This window comes from Herpailurus yagouaroundi, unplaced genomic scaffold, assembly GCF_014898765.1.
Source record: "Herpailurus yagouaroundi ecotype Mexico unplaced genomic scaffold, PumYag 184, whole genome shotgun sequence".
Lineage (NCBI taxonomy): Eukaryota > Metazoa > Chordata > Mammalia > Carnivora > Felidae > Herpailurus > Herpailurus yagouaroundi.
This window is the reverse complement of record NW_024412415.1, coordinates 22,195,122-22,212,409: the sequence shown is the minus strand read 5'-3', so window position 1 is coordinate 22,212,409 and position 17,288 is coordinate 22,195,122. Positions and strand designations below refer to the sequence as shown.

General features: G+C 34.6%; 1 protein-coding gene across 13 annotated transcripts in view; it reads left to right on the top strand.

The window, feature by feature from the left end:
• The window catches only part of ZNF280D (zinc finger protein 280D), a 335,873-nt gene that overhangs the window by 274,506 nt on the left and 44,079 nt on the right, over window positions 1-17,288 (top strand). For 11 of the 13 annotated variants that reach the window (XR_005795835.1, XM_040492781.1, XM_040492780.1 and 8 more), the window contains 3 exons: window positions 2,749-2,811; window positions 8,716-8,834; window positions 8,982-9,018. Coding sequence is in view for 12 of the 13 variants with exons in the window: in XM_040492781.1 (XP_040348715.1) it covers window positions 2,749-2,811; window positions 8,716-8,834; window positions 8,982-9,018 (219 nt within the window). In the remaining variant the exon portion in view is untranslated. Of the gene's footprint in view, window positions 1-2,748; window positions 2,812-8,715; window positions 8,835-8,981; window positions 9,019-9,147; window positions 9,511-9,638; window positions 11,257-17,288 lie in introns of those variants that run through there. The other 2 variants (XM_040492784.1, XM_040492787.1) reach the window with 2 other exon arrangements.

Here is a 17,288-nt window from a genome sequence, read left to right as displayed (position 1 = left end):
ATAATTGATGTCTTTTCCACAAACCGTCCTCCCACCACACACATTTTCTCCAATTTTTCCTTTCTTCTGTTGCTGCAGTAGGCATATCTGGTCAGGTCTTTTTTGGCCTATAATCCTTTGCATTCCTAACAATAGTAGTCATGAAGTTCAAATTTTTTGGAGAATATGAGACCTTTCAATATTTAATTTCTAACCACCTTTTCAGCTCCTTTAATGCTTATTTTCTTGAAAATCCCTCTGTATCTTGCTCTCTGTTTTGCCTGGAGCAATGCAGTAGTGACCTTCTTAACTGAAATGAACTCCTAATTGTTAGCTGGTTTCTATTGCATATATCTGCATTTTTCCTTCAGGTAGCCACAAAATTTCATATGTGTCACTATTAATGTTTATAATTATTAGTAAATATGTATGCATTCATTTAACCATTTATTAGGCATTTATTCTTTGCCAGCTGCTGTTTGACTTTTTCCCCTTTCCCCCCACTGTCCCCTTGGACCTTCACTTATAGGGCAGACAACTTGCCCTCTTTCTTTTTGTATCATCAACCTTTAGTCTAGGGTCTTAAATTGTAGACATACCATCAGTATTGTTGATGCTCCTTTTGTGTTTCATCAGAAACAAATTGTTATTAGACTGAATTAAGATTATTAAGAAAATATGGTCAAAGGGAGTTTTTTCCCTCTAGCCTTATTGAGGTATAATTTATACACAATAAAATTCACTTATTTTTAGAGAATAGCTTAATGAGTTTTGATAATTATATACAGTCGTATAACTAGGTAGTGAACTTTTAGAATCTAGTTTTTAACCTGTTTTTACTATATTGTTTTTAAAATTTTAACTTTTTTCTCTTTTCTTAGATTCCTATATTGTTATTAACTTTATGCAGATCTAATAGGAAGAAGAAGGATTGTTACTTTTTCTTTTCCTTTTTGTGAGCTATATGGATCCGCTTTTCCATTTCTATAATACAAGGATAATAATAAAGAATGGAATTTATGTAATAAATGTGAATAAAGAGACTTGATAAGCTTTTACATAGATAGGGAACTGTAAATTAAAACTGGATTCAGTGGCACGTGGGTGGCTCAGTCGATTAAGCGTCCGGCTTCGCATCAGGTCATGAACTCACAGCTCATGGGTTTGAACCCCACGTGAGGCTCTGTGCTGACAGCTCAAAGCCTGGAGCCTGCTTCGTATTCTGTCTCCATCTCTCTCTCTGCCCCTTCCCTGCTTGTGCACTCTCTCTCTCCATCAAATATAAATAAACATTAAAAAAATAAACTGGATTCAGACAACTAGAATTATAAAATTACCAACATTTTAATAAGGTACAAGTTATATACAGAAATGGAAGCCATCAAAAAGTCCCTAAAATGTAATCTTTTCCTCTCCTCTTACCAAATAAATAAAACCAAAATAGTCTGTTTGAAGAGAAAGAAAAAATAGCTTTCAAGAGTAACTTTTAAATCTCATTAAAAAGTACCTTATTTTGATTCACATTCTTTGGGAATCAGATAAATCTTGGATTTATTCTTCTGAAGAAGCACAGTATATGTGCACAAATTTTTGCATGTAATTTCAGTGTTTTCTAACCCACTGTGTTCTACAAAAAACCCAATTATTTTTGTGATGTTGTCTTGAATTTATAAACTCTTTAATAGTATTTATCCTCAAATTGAAGAAATGACTGTTAGAAGTCTTCTGAAGATATTTTCTGGGGATTATAGCTAGTGACAGTATATTTCTTTTCCGATACATACATACATACGGTGTTGGTGATGGTTACCTTGTATTTGAGAGTGACCATTGACGTGGATGATGGCTACTGGGGCTGCTGCTTCTCAATGTTTAGCTTGCATAAATAAGAATCACCGGAAAACCTTGTTAAAATGGATTCTAGTGGGCCCCTCTGCCAGAGATCAATTCACTTAGGTTTGTGGGGGTTACAAGACTTTGCATTTTTAAATAATCTCCTGGGTGATGCTGATGTTATTAGTCTACGACTTTTCAGTAATACGGTGCTAAGCTAATCCTGGTTTCTAATACAGGAAAGCTTTCTTTACCAGATTTAAAAGGGTATGTGAAAGCTATTATCGTGTGTACAAAGTATGGTTAGTGGTTCTCTGTTTTGTGTTTAGGGGAAGCATTATTTTAGTTCTAGGGTTCTGCTTAAATTTGTTTTTTTTTTAAAAAAAACCTCTACTAGTAATTGCAAGGAACTCTTTAAATGTTTGATTTCACAAATGGTAAAGAGTGGCATTTAGCTGAAGGACTGTTTACTTCAAAGATCATTTGGATTTTACTCCCCCTCCCCTGACACAGGCATGTTAAGATTGGAAAATGAGTTTAAAAAAGTGATTATTGACCATGATTCATATTATACAAAAATGTTATTTGCAGACATTTAAAAGTGTCTTCAACTCTTCTGTAACAGATGAAAAAAACTGGTTTGATGTGCTTTACTTTTTAAAAAAATTCTTGCATATTTCCTTTTTTTTTTTTTATGTAATGGTGAAGTACTGGTCATACAAGAATATGCTTAGAGAAATATGTGTCATTAAAAATAAATAGATAAAGTGGAATTTAAGATAAAATGTCAAGTTAAACAGTGATGATAAGCATTATTTTGTTACTTATGATCTTTTGTTCAAAACTAGAAACTTAAGTATAGGCTTGATAATAAAGCTATAAATTAATATGACTTACTGTATAATAAAATAAATAAAATTTGCTTTGTCTCTCCAGCTTTCATAGTAATCGTCCAAGTAAAAGGTTTTGTATTTTTAAGAAGCACTCAGAAGATCTCAGGTAACTAGTTGATCTTTTTAAATTCTATTGAAAAATTGTAGAACTTCAATTATGTGTGATGTATATGACATCTTTATTGAAATATAGTTCATATACCATGTAATTCATGCCTTTAAATTGTACAATTAACAGTTCTTAGTGTATTCACAGAGTTGTGCAGCCATCACCACAGTTACTTTTAGTACATTGTGGTCATTCCAAAAAAGGAACTCTGTACCAATTTATAGTCATTCCCATTTCCTTCCAACTATTCCCATCCCTAAGCAACCACTAATATAACTTTTGTCTGTATAGATTTGTGTATTGTGGACATTTCTTATAAATGGAATGACACAATATGTGATCCTTTGTGATTGGCTTTTTCCATTTAACATATTTTCAAGATTCATCCATGTTGTAGCATTTCAGTACTTCACTTTTTAAATTGCTGAATAATACCCCATTGTATGCATCTACCATAGTTTGTTTATCTATTAAGGTTATTTTAACTTTGAAGCCATTATGAATATTGTTGCTATAAACATTTGTGTACAAGCTTTTGTCTGGATTTGTGTTTTCATTTCTCTTTAGTGTATATGTAGGATTAGAATTTCTGGGCTATATGGTCACTCTGTGTTGCACCTTTGAGGAGCTGCCAAACTGTTTTACAAAGTACCTTTACTATTTTACATTCCCATGAGAAATATATGAAGGTTCCAATTTCTTCACATCTTTGCCAACACTTGTTATTACCTCTTTTTGATTACAGCCATCCTAGTGGGTTTGAAGTGGTATCTTATTGTGGTTGTCCTATTTTTAAACCTGATATCAGAATGCCCGATTTAGAAATCTAAATGATTGCTACTGGACATTGGAGAGTTCTATTCATTATGTCCTTAGATTAGAGGTATGATTAGCCTATATTCTTTGGCTAAATTTCAGTGGTGACAAGTTATATCTTCATTCATTTATATTATAAAATGAGAACAAAAATAAGGCTGTCCAACAATATTTGATTATTAAAAAGATAACCTAAGATACCTAGTAAAGTGACTAACACTTTTTTAGTTTTGAAGTAAATTTCTTAAACCACTGGAATTCTTGAAATTACTATGTAGCTTCATAATTCTTATTTTTCCTTTTTCAAATAAAGATAAGTGCACAACTCGCTTACCATGTAGAAAGAACTGTTGATGAGTATTTCTAAAGATATTGATAATTCATTTTGATTGTACTACACACTTAACTCAGAATCCACTGAACACCATTTTTTTAAATATTCTTTTGAAGCATTTGGACTCTCTTGTTCTTTATTTTGTTCATGTTGCCATTGCTACTTGGAATATCAGTGTCTTTGCTGCACCAAGCTAATATATAGAGATAAAGTTAGCCAGTACTTGTTTTGATGCTTTGACTTAGTGGAAAAGGTAGAAAAAGGGATGATATTATGTTTCAGGATCTTTGTACTTACTGGTTCCTATGACTAGTTTCATTCCCCAGATGTATTAGTCTGTTATCTCCTTTGGGTTGCAACTCTGAGCCTTTCCTTGACCGCTTGATTTTTAGATTATTTCTTCTCCCCTGTGCTTTACCCCAGCACTCCCTATCTCCTTTTTATGCTCATTTTCATTCAGATCATCTTTTATCATCTGACATACTGTATACTTTACTTTTAAATTTTTCTGTGTGCTCTCACTAGAATATGTGAGGTTTGGATTTTTGTCACTGCCAGGAATGGATTAGTGCCTGGCACATGGTAGGTACTCAGTAAATATTTGTTGAATAAGTTAATGTATATGTTGAAAATGACTTATATGAACAGTCATATAAGTCTTATATAACAGATTTATATGAACAGAATAGGCCCCATCTATTATATAGGGATCAGTGGCTTACAGGGAGAGAAAATTTTGATTCAGCTTTTAAAATGCATTAGTACAGATTTTAAAACATTTACTGAATTCAAGGAAATAGATTAAGATTATATTACATGTTGCCCTTACTAAAAATTTTTATAAGAATAAAAAGGGCTTTTTTCAAAAGATGAGATTTTAGTTTGACTAAATGTTTTTAAGTTTTTATCTATTTATTTTGAGAGAGAGAGAGAAAGAGGAGAGTGTACATGAGCAGGGAAGGGGCGGGGGGGGGCAGAGAATCCCAAGCAGGCTCTGTGCTGAGAGTACAGAACCTCCCACAACTATGGGATCATAACCTGAGTTGAAATCAGGAGTTGGATGATTAACTGACGCAACCACCCAGATCCCCTAAGTTTGATTTTTACCATAATGTTTCAAGCTCAATTGTGTGTATGTGTTTTAAATGAACTATATGATTTTAAAGATCTGGAATACTTTTCTTTCAACTGGAATAGGTCTCAAATTGAAAATGGTCAATTTCTGTGAATGGACGTAGCATACTTATAATTGTAGAACAGTAGTTTTTGTAATTAGTCTTTTATTAGATTGGAATAGTCACTCTTTAGCTATTTATGATACATCTACCAGGTACATAATATAGCAGGTCCTATGAAGAGGACAGTGATGAATTAGTCTTGGAACCAGCCTTTAGGGAATGTATAGTTTATTGGGCGGGAGATAAGGCATGAACATATAAAACTATAATAAATCAAGGAGGTGTTTGTTAAGTTCAGTAGAGTCTTTTTTTTTCCCCAAAGGAAAGAATGGTTGTTTTACTTGGAAATATCTGCATAGGTGTTAGGTGTACTTGGCTTTAAAGAATGAATATTTATACTGATAGAAGGTGCACAGAGGCATTCGAGTTAGAAGGAATAGTGTGAATAAAGGTGCAGAAATGAGAAAGTACAAGGCATACAGAGGGAATAGCTAGTAGTAAATGGATGGAGCATGAAGTTCAGCTAATGGTAATAAGGAAAGAAGTCTTGAGCAGTAGTTTTAAGCCTAGAGCCAAATTATAAAAGTGTTGAAAATAAGGAACTTGGACGTAAGTTGGAGAACATTGGAGAACCGTTGATATTTTATATAGAATCAAGTGATAAGGAAGATTTAACAATAGGATGAGTTATAGATGCATGAATCCTACAGATTGGGACAATTGTAGTTATGAACAATTTAGTTAATTAAAATGATGAGGCAGTATTATATTATCTTTGAGACTATGGGCTCTGGAATCAAAGTGCTCAGTTTCAAACCTAGTGCTTACCTTTACCGGCTCTATATCCTTGGTAGTTTACTAAGCTAACTTTATAAAAAGATAATAAATTCTAGCACCTGCCTTTTTGGGTTGTTAAAATATTTAGATAAGATGGTAGATGTATGTCTAAAATTGTTAGCTTGGCACAGTATAAATAAATATTATAAAATCCTTGCCATACTTATTATTTTAAGGAAGAAGAGACAGAGATAACTATAGTTTGAGTTTTACTATCAGAGGAAACATCATAAGAAAGACAAGTCAGGAGACATTAATTTGGGAAGGAAGTACATGATTTTAACAAAGGTCAGTTTTAATGTCCTAATATGACATCTAGGTGTAAATACACATCACATTGTTAGAGTAGAACTTCAGATAAGTCAATCTAAGATATGTTATTTGTTTGTATTTGTATATTGGTAAAACACTTAAATTTATTAAGTTATGTGATGAACTTCAAGGCTATATTTATGCTTTGTTGATAAATTGACGGTAACAATGATCACATCACATAGTCTATTTTTTTTTTTTTTACCTAAGCAAAAATAACTTATAAGCAGGATTCCAAAGAATCTCATGAACCCATAAGAGGAGGAGGTGGAACCAGAACAAATGACGGAAATAGAAAGCTACCAATTGCTAACATTGCTTCTCTCTAGTCTGAGCTGCTGAGGCAGGATGATCTTGTCTTTAATATTTTCTCTGGACTTGTGTTCCATTTTCCTTTCTCAGTGCAGACCAGCCTTCTTTACTGATGACTCTATATAGTAGTCCCATTCCCCCACGTCTTCCCAGATCAAGAAGTTTGATTACAAATTCTAATTAAGAATCCTTGTTTAGTGAAGGTCCCAGGACCTATGACTAGTGGAAGAGTAATTTAGCTACTGCTTACCATTGAGACTGCTTTTAGTTTCTGCAAGGGTCGTTTAATAGAGAAGACTATATAATTGGTTATTAAAGTATTTAAATCTTAACTTCCCTTAAGCTTTTAAGTTTAACTTTAAAATATTCCATCTGGAAATCTAGTACTTTTTTAAAAACATTTTTAATGTTTATTTTTGAGAGAGAGAGAGAGGGAGAGAGACAGGGTGAGTGGGGGAGGGGCAGAGACAGAGGGACACAATCCGAAGCAGACTCCAGGCTCTAAGCTGTCAGCACAGAGCCTGAAGCGGGACTCAAACTCACAGGCCGTGAGGTCATGACCTGAGCCGAAGTCACAGGCTCAACCAGCTGAGCCACCCAGGTGCCCCTAGTACATTTTAATAATCACTTTCAAGAGAGCTTTTAATTAATGTTTGATAAAAAGTTCATTTAAGTTGAATAAATTTTTTAAACAGTCCCATTTATAGTTCAGGTTCCTTAACAACTTAACATCATTTATACTTTTAATATATTTGACTTTTTTAAACAGCACTTCAGATGCTTGACACACAAGATCCCAAGTGCTTAACTCTAGTAAATATAATAAATTAAGCATATAGTCATTTTCTAAATTCTCTGAAACACTTCCATATATTTGCAGGCTTAATAATATTTTAGAATACCTTTCAACAAAAAATCAGATGTTTAAACACAATTTAAATCTTAAGGCCAGTGTCACATCCTGCAATATGCCAATTGTGTTTAAATACTTCAAATAGCAAATGCTACACAGTTTGATCCAATGAGTATAAAAACTATTCAACAAAAAGTATCAATGGCTTTGAGAATTCTTTCCTAATATTTTTGAAAATTTGTAATCATTACAGATTTCATTTAGGAACTACAACACCCAGTGAGGTTTTCTTAGGGGAACTCATAATTTTGGCTCCAGCAAGTGGACCAGTTGCCAGTGCTGATATACTAAGTACCTCAAGCTTTGCACTTTTATGGTGAATTAACTACTTTAGTTAATACAGCGTTAAATGAGAATAGTGGAAATACCTTTAACATATGGTACACAATTGATGGCAGCTACAACATGATCTGTTTTTAAAGCCTTAATGTTTCTTTTCTAATTTTTTCATCACCTAAGTGAAACACTAGATTATAAACTCTTTCAGAGCACAGACTATATTTTTGGTCATCATTATAATCACAATACAGTATAATATTACAGTATGTATCAAGAAGCCTTAGTAAACATACATTAAGTGAATGAATACTGTATGCTTGCATTGCAGATGAGCAGAGGCACAAATAGATTGTGATTTATTGAAGAGACACATGTTGTTAGTACAGCCAAGGTTGGGCTATAGATCTCTTGTCACCCAGGTTTTAGCAACTGACATGAACTGTAAAAGTTTATAAAGCAGGGGTGCCTGGGTGGCTCAGTCAGTTGAGCATGCAACATTGGCTCAGGTAATGATCTCATGGTTTGTGAGTTTGATCCCTGCATCAGGCGCTGTGCTGACAGCTCAGAGCCTGGAACCTGCTTCGGCTTCTGTGTCTCCCTCTCTCTCTGCCCCTCCCCTGCTCTCTCTCTCTCTCTCTCTCTCTCTCTCTCTCTCAAAAATAAACAAACATTAAACAACAGTTATAAAGCAAAAATACTTTCTGTAAATAAATAGTAGTATAACTTGAATATGGCTCTTCCATTTTCTAGAGAATCATTTCAGTTATATCAAGTTTCTATAATAAAAATGGGAGTGACAGTTATGACATAAAAAGCAAATTATAGAAAAGTAATCATTGAACTTGTATATGGATTTTTATAAAAGATGAAAACCTTTTCTTTTATACTGTTTGTTTGTTTGTTTGTTTGTTTTTTTATAGGGGCATTACTCTAGTGTGCCTTAATTGTGATTTCATAGCTGATGTTTCTGGCTTAGATAATATGGCCACACACTTAAGTCAACATGAAACTCATACTTGTCAAGTTGTAATAGAGAAAGGTACGTATTTATAATTGCATTACTTTGGATTTTTGAAATTTGTCCCAGTATTTTTGGTCAGCTACAATATGAGCTCTTTACTAAATCGTTATTCTCACTCATATTGCATATGCCATTTTAAATATAAAACTTTTCTTCTAATTTCAGTTTCTGTTTGTATCCCAACTTCTGAACATCTTTCTGAGTAAGTTTAATTTTTAATTCAGTGCAATTTAATTTGATGGATTTTAGCACTATTGCATTTTAAAATGTATTATTAATAGAAATGAAAAATATTAAAGTATTTTGTTTGTTTGTTTGTTTTTTTTTAAAGCTGCTTGTTGAAATAGGTTCCTGCTCTTTGGAGCTCGTGACCTGGTGCAAGACAAGTTGGAATTTCCTAAGTTCAAAGTTCTGAGATGTTTTCTTACACAAAGGCAGTTAAGCAGCCAAGTTCATGACACTAGCTCTCATTATTCAGCAATTTTCAGCTTCAAATGGGACTAGATTCTTATTCCACCTTATCTTTGTGTCAGGTTGACATATCTTAACATATGTTTTTGTTTTTTTTTTTTTTCCCCCAGTTGGCTCTCTCCAAAAATAACTTTTGTTGCTACGGTCATTTCTTACTTTGCTTAAAATAATTTGCGTTTTTCTCTGCTGTACTTGCCTTCAGAATAATACATTCTAAACGATATAGCTGTTTGTCTTTTTGTCTGTTTTGTCTACTTTCTTAATTTCTTATAAGTCTTAAGCTTTTAGGCCAGATGATTGTCTTTTTCCTCATCTGTTGTCTGTCATTGTACTATTTTTCTTATTTTTCAGATGCAGAGGCAGCCCAGAGATTTCAAAAAATGTCCAGGGTACACCTGGACAGTGTCCCCCTTCGATGGACACAACTGATGCCTGTTCTCTCTTTCCAAGGAATGTGAATAATTTGACTGTGGGACCTGCTCTAGGTTGTGGTCTCAAGAAATCAGATTTTGGGGAGACTCCCTTCCTTCATGGCTGGCCTCCTGTAAGGCTGATGCTGATTTAGCCAGAGATGGTTTTAAGCCCACCAAATTGAGCACAATTCCCGCTGGGGGCTTGGCTCTTGATCTTAGGCTTGTGGGTCACTTGTGGCCAAGAAAACCCATTCAGATAAGTGCTTCAACATCCAAGTTGAAGTGTAGTCATTTTGGCTGCTACCTTTTAATCTTTATCTAGCATGAATGCAGTCCAAGGAATACAAAAGCTCTCTGGTTGTTAGGAAACCATGGTTATTTTTATGTCCTTGGAACAACAGGTCTCTAAACTTATGTTCCAAATTGCAGTTATTTTTCTATCATTTAAAATATATTACTCAGTGTTAACTTTATTATAGAGTTTTAGCAATACCAGTTCTCAGATTTTTGAATTAAAAAAAATTTAATTTTGGTAGCTTGGTTTTATGTTCTCCAGATTTACAGATGTCTATTTTATGATGTCTATTTTTATATTCTTTTTTTGAAAACTGTTGTTTAGTGTTTGCTTTGTTTTGTTAAGAACTCCAAGAGATTCCCTGGAATTCTCTATGGATTTCTTTATAGCTGCCTATTTATAGCTTTTTAATTTGGCTGTTGGTCAGACCATTAGACATTATTATATCCTCTGTCTTACTTTGGGATATTTATTATTAATATTATCTTAATGATTGTGAATTTTAAAGTGTAAAGAATTGGCAGAACCTCTTCTTGCAGACCTTAAAACAAGTTTTAAAGTCACATGTTTGTACGTCAAATACAAAATAGCCACTTAACCATTAATGTAGTCTCTTTGGGTAAAGGTAACATTAAAAATGATGGGGGCCAATAATGCAGTTGTTATATTTTATATATATATTTCCTCATACATATGTATATTTTAAATATTGAACATTTGTTTATTTTAGCTATATTAAATATAGATATAAACAGTTTTGATGCTATTAATTTCTTTTAATAAAAGTTGTATTGTTTAAGTGCCTCAGGAATTATTTACCAATAAAGAATTCATATGAAAGCTATAGATTTTTATCATATAAATAGGAGCATTGCTTTAATTGTTTTATGGAGGCCTTGTTATCATTTGGCCTCCAAACTGAAAGCTGTGTCTACTTAATGCATCTTGCATTTTTTCTTCCAAAACAATTGAAAGGTCACTATAGTATACCAATTTCTTGAATTTTAAAAACAAGCAAAATGCTTTTTGTGATCTTACCTGCTGTGAGGTTAGGAGCCTCTGAAAGTATGACCTCAGTTATGTTTTTTACTCTAAAATCAAAACTTCTTTAATTTTACTTTGAAAGAGATTTAAAGCCAACTTAGATGACTACTTATTATAAAATGTGCTCCTTGTAAATAATAAGAATAATAAGTTGAACCCATTAGTGTTACATTTCCACAATAATTTGTACTGTAAATGAATGATTTTCCAAAAGCTCCCAAAGTGGCTTGTTTCTTAATAATTTGACATGGTGATATATTAGTCTTTATTTCCTTATCTGTCTCTAGAAAATTTTTGTCATTCATCCTCTTTCTACCCAATTTTAAAAATTTTAAAATTTTGCCCAGAAACAACAACTTCTTTCTGTTTTTAGCATAAGTTCCTTTTTGTTTATACATCTTTGTTTTGCTCTACCTTGGTTAAAGCTCAAAAATATGATAAACTACATTATTTTTTTAATGTTTTATTTATTTACTTTGAGAGAGTGCACACGAGCAGGGGTGGGGAAGAGAGAGACAGAGAAAGAGAATCTCAAGCAGGCTCTGGGCTGCCAGCAGAGAGCCTGATGCAGGGTCAAACTCATGAACCGTGAGATCATGACCTGAGCTGAAATCAAGAGTCAGACACTCAACCGACTGAGCCACCCAGGTCCCCTGATAAACTACATTCTTGATAGAACAATGTAGGAGTACTGCATTGTGTTCTTTCCTAGGACTCTATCTTATAGTGTTATCCAGTTTATTTTCTTGAAGTTTAAGTTCTTAAAGTTCTATCACCTGTAACTCCTTTTTTAAAAAGTTGGTTTAAATAAAACATTAAGGCAGTTGATGTAAAATTTGCTTATTATAGGCAGTGGTTGAATTTTAATTTGGTTTTAGCTTGAGTCTGATCCCTCCTTACCATCAAGTTTATTCACTTCATCAGAAATTGTCATTTCATGCATGTTTGTTTTGGTGACCACTGAATAAAAAGTGATATTGGTTCAGTTTGAGTCCATCACCATTCTTAGAAAAAATGATTCCTAAGCTACATAGACTTAGGACTCTTGCCATATTTGTGTCACATTTTGGCAAAACACCTTGCTGTTTTGGGCCTCGTTTATTTATTCATTGGTTTCTTAAACATCTGATTTGTGCCTGGCACGATTCTAAGTGCTAGAAAAATGAACTGAAATCTCTGCCCTCCTCGAGCTCATGTTTTATTTAGTGCTGAAAGACTGACAATAAAAAGTAGATAAAACATATGGTATATTAGATTGTGGTCAATACTGGGGAGAAAAATTGAGTAGGGAAGGGGAATAAGGAGTACAGGGTTGGAGGTGGGAGGCTTCCATTTGAAAGTTGGTGGTCAGAAAAGGCCTTTGAGTCCACACTGGAGTGAAAAGCTGAACTGCAAGGAGACTGGGTTGGTTGTAAAGGAGTGAGGAAGAGAGAGAGAGCAGTAGGAGGCAGGGCGTGGGAGGTAATGTAGGCCATGTGTGAATTTGGCTTTTACTCTGAGATAAGAAGCTGTTTATTAGAAGATTTTGAATAGTGAAGTCTTTTATATCTCAGTAAAAACTACAACCAACAAATAACCTTAAATAGAGAAGAGTGTTTATATTACTCTAGCCCCTGTCTTGAGAATAAACTCTAGAAGACCAAGGGCAAATTTCAGAGGATTAGTTGGGAGGCTATTGTAATAATCTGGTAGGAGATGGCAGAGGGTTAGGCTAGGCAACTAGCAGTGTGGGTGATAAGAGGTTTGATTTGGGGTATATTTTGAATTTGTTGTTGGTTTGGATGTGAAGTAAGAGAAGAGGATGACTTCATAGTTATTACTCTGAGCAACTAGAAAGATGGCATTATTGTTATTAATTGAGATGGGGAAGACTAGGAAGAATACATTTGGAAGGGAAGGTGAAGACTCTGACTTGGGACATGTTTTAGTTTGAGATACTTCTTAGACATCCAAATGGAGATGCCATAGTCATTCACTTGTGTGAGGTTAGGGGAGTTTCTAGGCTGTAAGTATCATTGAACACTGTTAAATGCCATTGGAATGAATATAAAGTAAAACCAGAGTAATATGAATTAATTGGTATATTATATCACTGTCAGTATCTTGATTATGATTTTGTACTATAATTTTGTGAGATGTTATCACTGGAGAAAACTGGACAAAAGGTACATGGAATCAATATATATTATTTCTTACAATTGCATGTGAATATACAATTGTCCCCAAATATTAAATTTAAAAAAGTCATGGGACTGTAGGAGATTACTGAGGAACACAGTAGAGATAGAGAAAAGGTAAGGTCCATAGTTTGAGCTCTGTGGAATCTGACAATAAAGGGTTAGGGAGATGAAAAGGAGAAGGAGACTAAACAGTGGTGGCCAATGACATAGAAGAAAACCAGGGGAGTGGTGGTGTCCTTGGGGTCATAGTTACTCTTTTTGTAAATAGGAGTGCAGACATGTTGTAGGGTTCTGGACTTCTGTTATTCAATATTGGTTATACCTACATGCTATAATTTGTTCTTAGGAGAAGATGATTACAGAATGCCGCATATCCTTATCTCTGGTAGCAGAACCTTTTGACCTTAAAAAAAAAAACTAAATGTCTGCATTAATCCTTAGCATGGTTAACTCTCTACATATATTCTCATAAAAGTAATTCTCTTGCATTTCTATAAAAGAAAATAACTTAAGTCATTGTTTCCCAAATGAATGGTGGAACTAGTGTGTCCAAAATTTATAAAGTACCTGGGGCGGGGGGGGAGTTTCCATAGTCAAATAAGTTTAGGAAATGCAAGTTAAAATTATATAGATTCTTAAAAAAATTTTCTTTTAATTTTTAATGTATTTAGTCTTGAGAGAGAAAAAGAGAGAGAGAGAGAGAGTGTGTGTGTGTGTGTGTGTGTGTGTGAGCCTCAGAGGTCAGAGAGAGAGGGAGACAGAAGCTGAAGCAGGCTCCAGGCTCTGAGCTGTCAGCACAGAGCCCGACACGGGGCCAAACTCACGAACTGTGAGAGCGTGACCTGAGCCGAAGTCAGATGCCCAACTGACTGAGCCACCCAGGTGCCCCTAAATAGATTCTTTAATATAGGATTTTTCATGCTAGATGTGGCCCATGAGTGTCTGCAAGAATATTTATTCAACCTTACTAATTTCCTGACATTAATTTCCGTATAATACGTATGTAGAATGCTGATTTAGAGGAATCATTCTTCAGATTCTCTGACTTGAGAAATAAATAGTTGTGTAGGGTTAACGAGGATGGACTCCTAGACATTTCATTCATTTTTATGTATTTTTCTAGACTTTATAACTTGATAGCAATGTACATTTTCATGTTTTTAGAAGTTAAATGAAATCATATCTTCCATTATGTTTATAAAATTGAAGAAATACATAACAGGGACAACCAGTTATTAGCTTATTCTGTCTCTGATTATAGCTGCAACAAATTTTTTTTTTTTTGGAGGAGGAGGAGTATGGTTACTTTTCATTTCACACTAAAAACCTTAAGAATCTCTCATTTATTTGTAGCTTCTTCTCCTTATGCTTAGTTTATCAATATACCCACTTACCTACTTTTCTTGAGGTTATTTCCAGCCTTTTATTATCTGATTATCTGTTAAGGAGTTTCTTCCAATGTAAATTTTTGATACTAGCTCCACATTAAACCTTACTCTCAGACTGCTAAGAGGACAGTAGTTAAATAACACAAGCTCTACAGTTGAGTGCCTTGTTTGGAGTTCCTACCCTGCCGTTTACTACAGTGTGTGTGACTTTGGGTGGGTTACCAGTTGTCTGTGCCCCATTCCTCATTTGTAAAAATGCAGATAACAATAGTACTTGCTTATAAGGTGTTGAGGGAATTAAATGAATCAGTTTATGCATATAGTTCTTACAAAATAATTGGTCCATAGGAAGTGCTATACAAGTGTAAAGTTATCAGTGTTACTATTGTTGTTATATTACTACTGTTCATGATTTTATTTCTGCCTGCATTTTCTTAATCTTCATTAGGATTACTATTTTCAACCTAAGCTTCCCATAGCATTTTCACAGATCAGTTTTGTTAACTTTCTTTTCCTAACCCAGTATATATATATATATTTTTAGAGTTATTGTTGAAGCAAATAGTAGTCATGCCATTAGATTTTTGGTATCTGATGCTCACCAAACTGCTGTTTGAGAATGTCTGTGAATGCTCCTAGGTTCCCTTTAGTCATAATTGTATTTTATAAATAGTAAGAATAGTCTTTTCACCTAATTATCCTGCCTTATGCTGATTGCACTGTGGTTCATCTCATATTTTCAGTCCATCTCTCTGATTTTGAGATCCTTCAGCAGCCTCACTCTAATCATTTTGGTATTTGACTACCTGAGTTTGCTCTCATCTCCAAACTTGGAGAAGCTACTGTGCATCTCCTTTCCTTTGTCATTTATTGAAATGTAGGAACCTATTGTTTGGAATCCTCCACATGGAAAAATATCTGTCTCCATCCCACTGTGAAGTATGGTATTGTGAAAGGAGTGCAGCTGTGAAATAAGGCAGCCCTAGGCTTAAGTGCTAGTTGTGTATCTAACCGGCTCTTTGAGCCCCAGCTTCCTCATCAGTGAAAGGTCTGTGAGAATTCCTTACAGAGTCGTTAGAAAAAGACATAATTGGGGCGCCTGGGTGGCGCAGTCGGTTAAGCGTCCGACTTCAGCCAGGTCACGATCTCGCGGTCCGTGAGTTCGAGCCCCGCGTCGGGCTCTGGGCTGATGGCTCAGAGCCTGGAGCCTGTTTCCGATTCTGTGTCTCCCTCTCTCTCTGCCCCTCCCCCGTTCATGCTCTGTCTCTCTCTGTCCCAAAAATAAATAAACGTTGAAAAAAAAATTTTTTTTTAAAAAGAAAAAGACATAATGTATGAAAATTAAATTAGTTAAGTTATTAACTTAAATAATTGAAATTATTAACTTCAATAATTAAAATTATTTAGCATTGGCCTGACAAAAAGTAGTTAATAAATGCATGTTGTTGCCATTGCTGTTCCAGCTGCTGCTGTTACTACTGCTACTACTGTTAAGGCTCTTCCTGTTGCTGCTCCAGCTGCTCCTGCTTTTTCTGCTGTTAATACTGTAATTACTGCTACTGCTGATGACAGGAGACCCTGGAAACCACCTGTCAGTGGCATCTTCTCATCATTGAGAGTTTTAGTGCAATCGATTTGCACTGTAGTTATTCGTTACTTCGGCTTGTAGTTCAAAGGTCTTGCAGTACCTTCCTCCAAACTGCTGGGTGGATGGCATCTTATTGAAGTGCTTCAGTTGCATCTGATATAATTCTTTAATGTCAGATTGAGTATAGTTCTTACTTTTCTTGTCTAGAGACTATGAAACAACACCCTTGTTGAAAACCTGTACGTAGGGGCACCTGGGTGGCTCAGTCGGTTAAGCATTTGACTTCAGCTCAGGTCATGATCTCACAGTCCGTGAGTTTGAGCCCCGCGTTGGGCTCTGTGCTGACAGCTCAGAGCCTGTAGCCTGTTTCAGATTCTGTGTCTCCCTCTCTCTCTTTTCCTCCCCTACTCATGCTCTGTCTCTCTCTGTCTCAAAAATAAATTTAAAAAAAAATAGAAAAAGAAAACTAGTACATAATTCTCTCTGTTGAGGAGAAAACATTCCCTTTGAGCATATAGAATCCCCCTTTAAAAGAAAACTTTTAAAATTATTAGTAGGCATTCATTTCCTGGCTACTTATTCGATATTACTAGATTTATGGATATGTATAACTGTGCCAGGTAGTAGTAGTAAAGTTGCTGTTCCTTTTGTAGACCTTTGAAATGATTTTTTTAAAAACTTTACAATGTTAGGGTGTAATTCAATCATGGAATTGTACTTTTCTATTTGTTTTTCCCTTATTTTCATTTTCTTCTTCCTCTGTCTTCTCCAGTATACTATCTGGGTGAATTAATTATAACATAGAATAGAAGTAAATTTTCAGGTTTTTTGCAAGGTTAATTTTCTTGACAACAAGTTCAGGTTAGAAAGATACTCCCCTCTAACACATCTTGAGAGTATGAGTCCATAGTAAATCCACAAAACCTCAAACTTAGAAAACTAGACTACTTAACCAGTTGTCTACTTTATTGATTGAATCAAATGCACTAAAAGCCACTGTTTAAAGTGATTTTAGAAGTTATTTGGTTGTCTCAGTTACCTCTAAGTTTGTTTTAATCAAAGTACAGTAAACACTGGAGTTGAAGACTCCTCT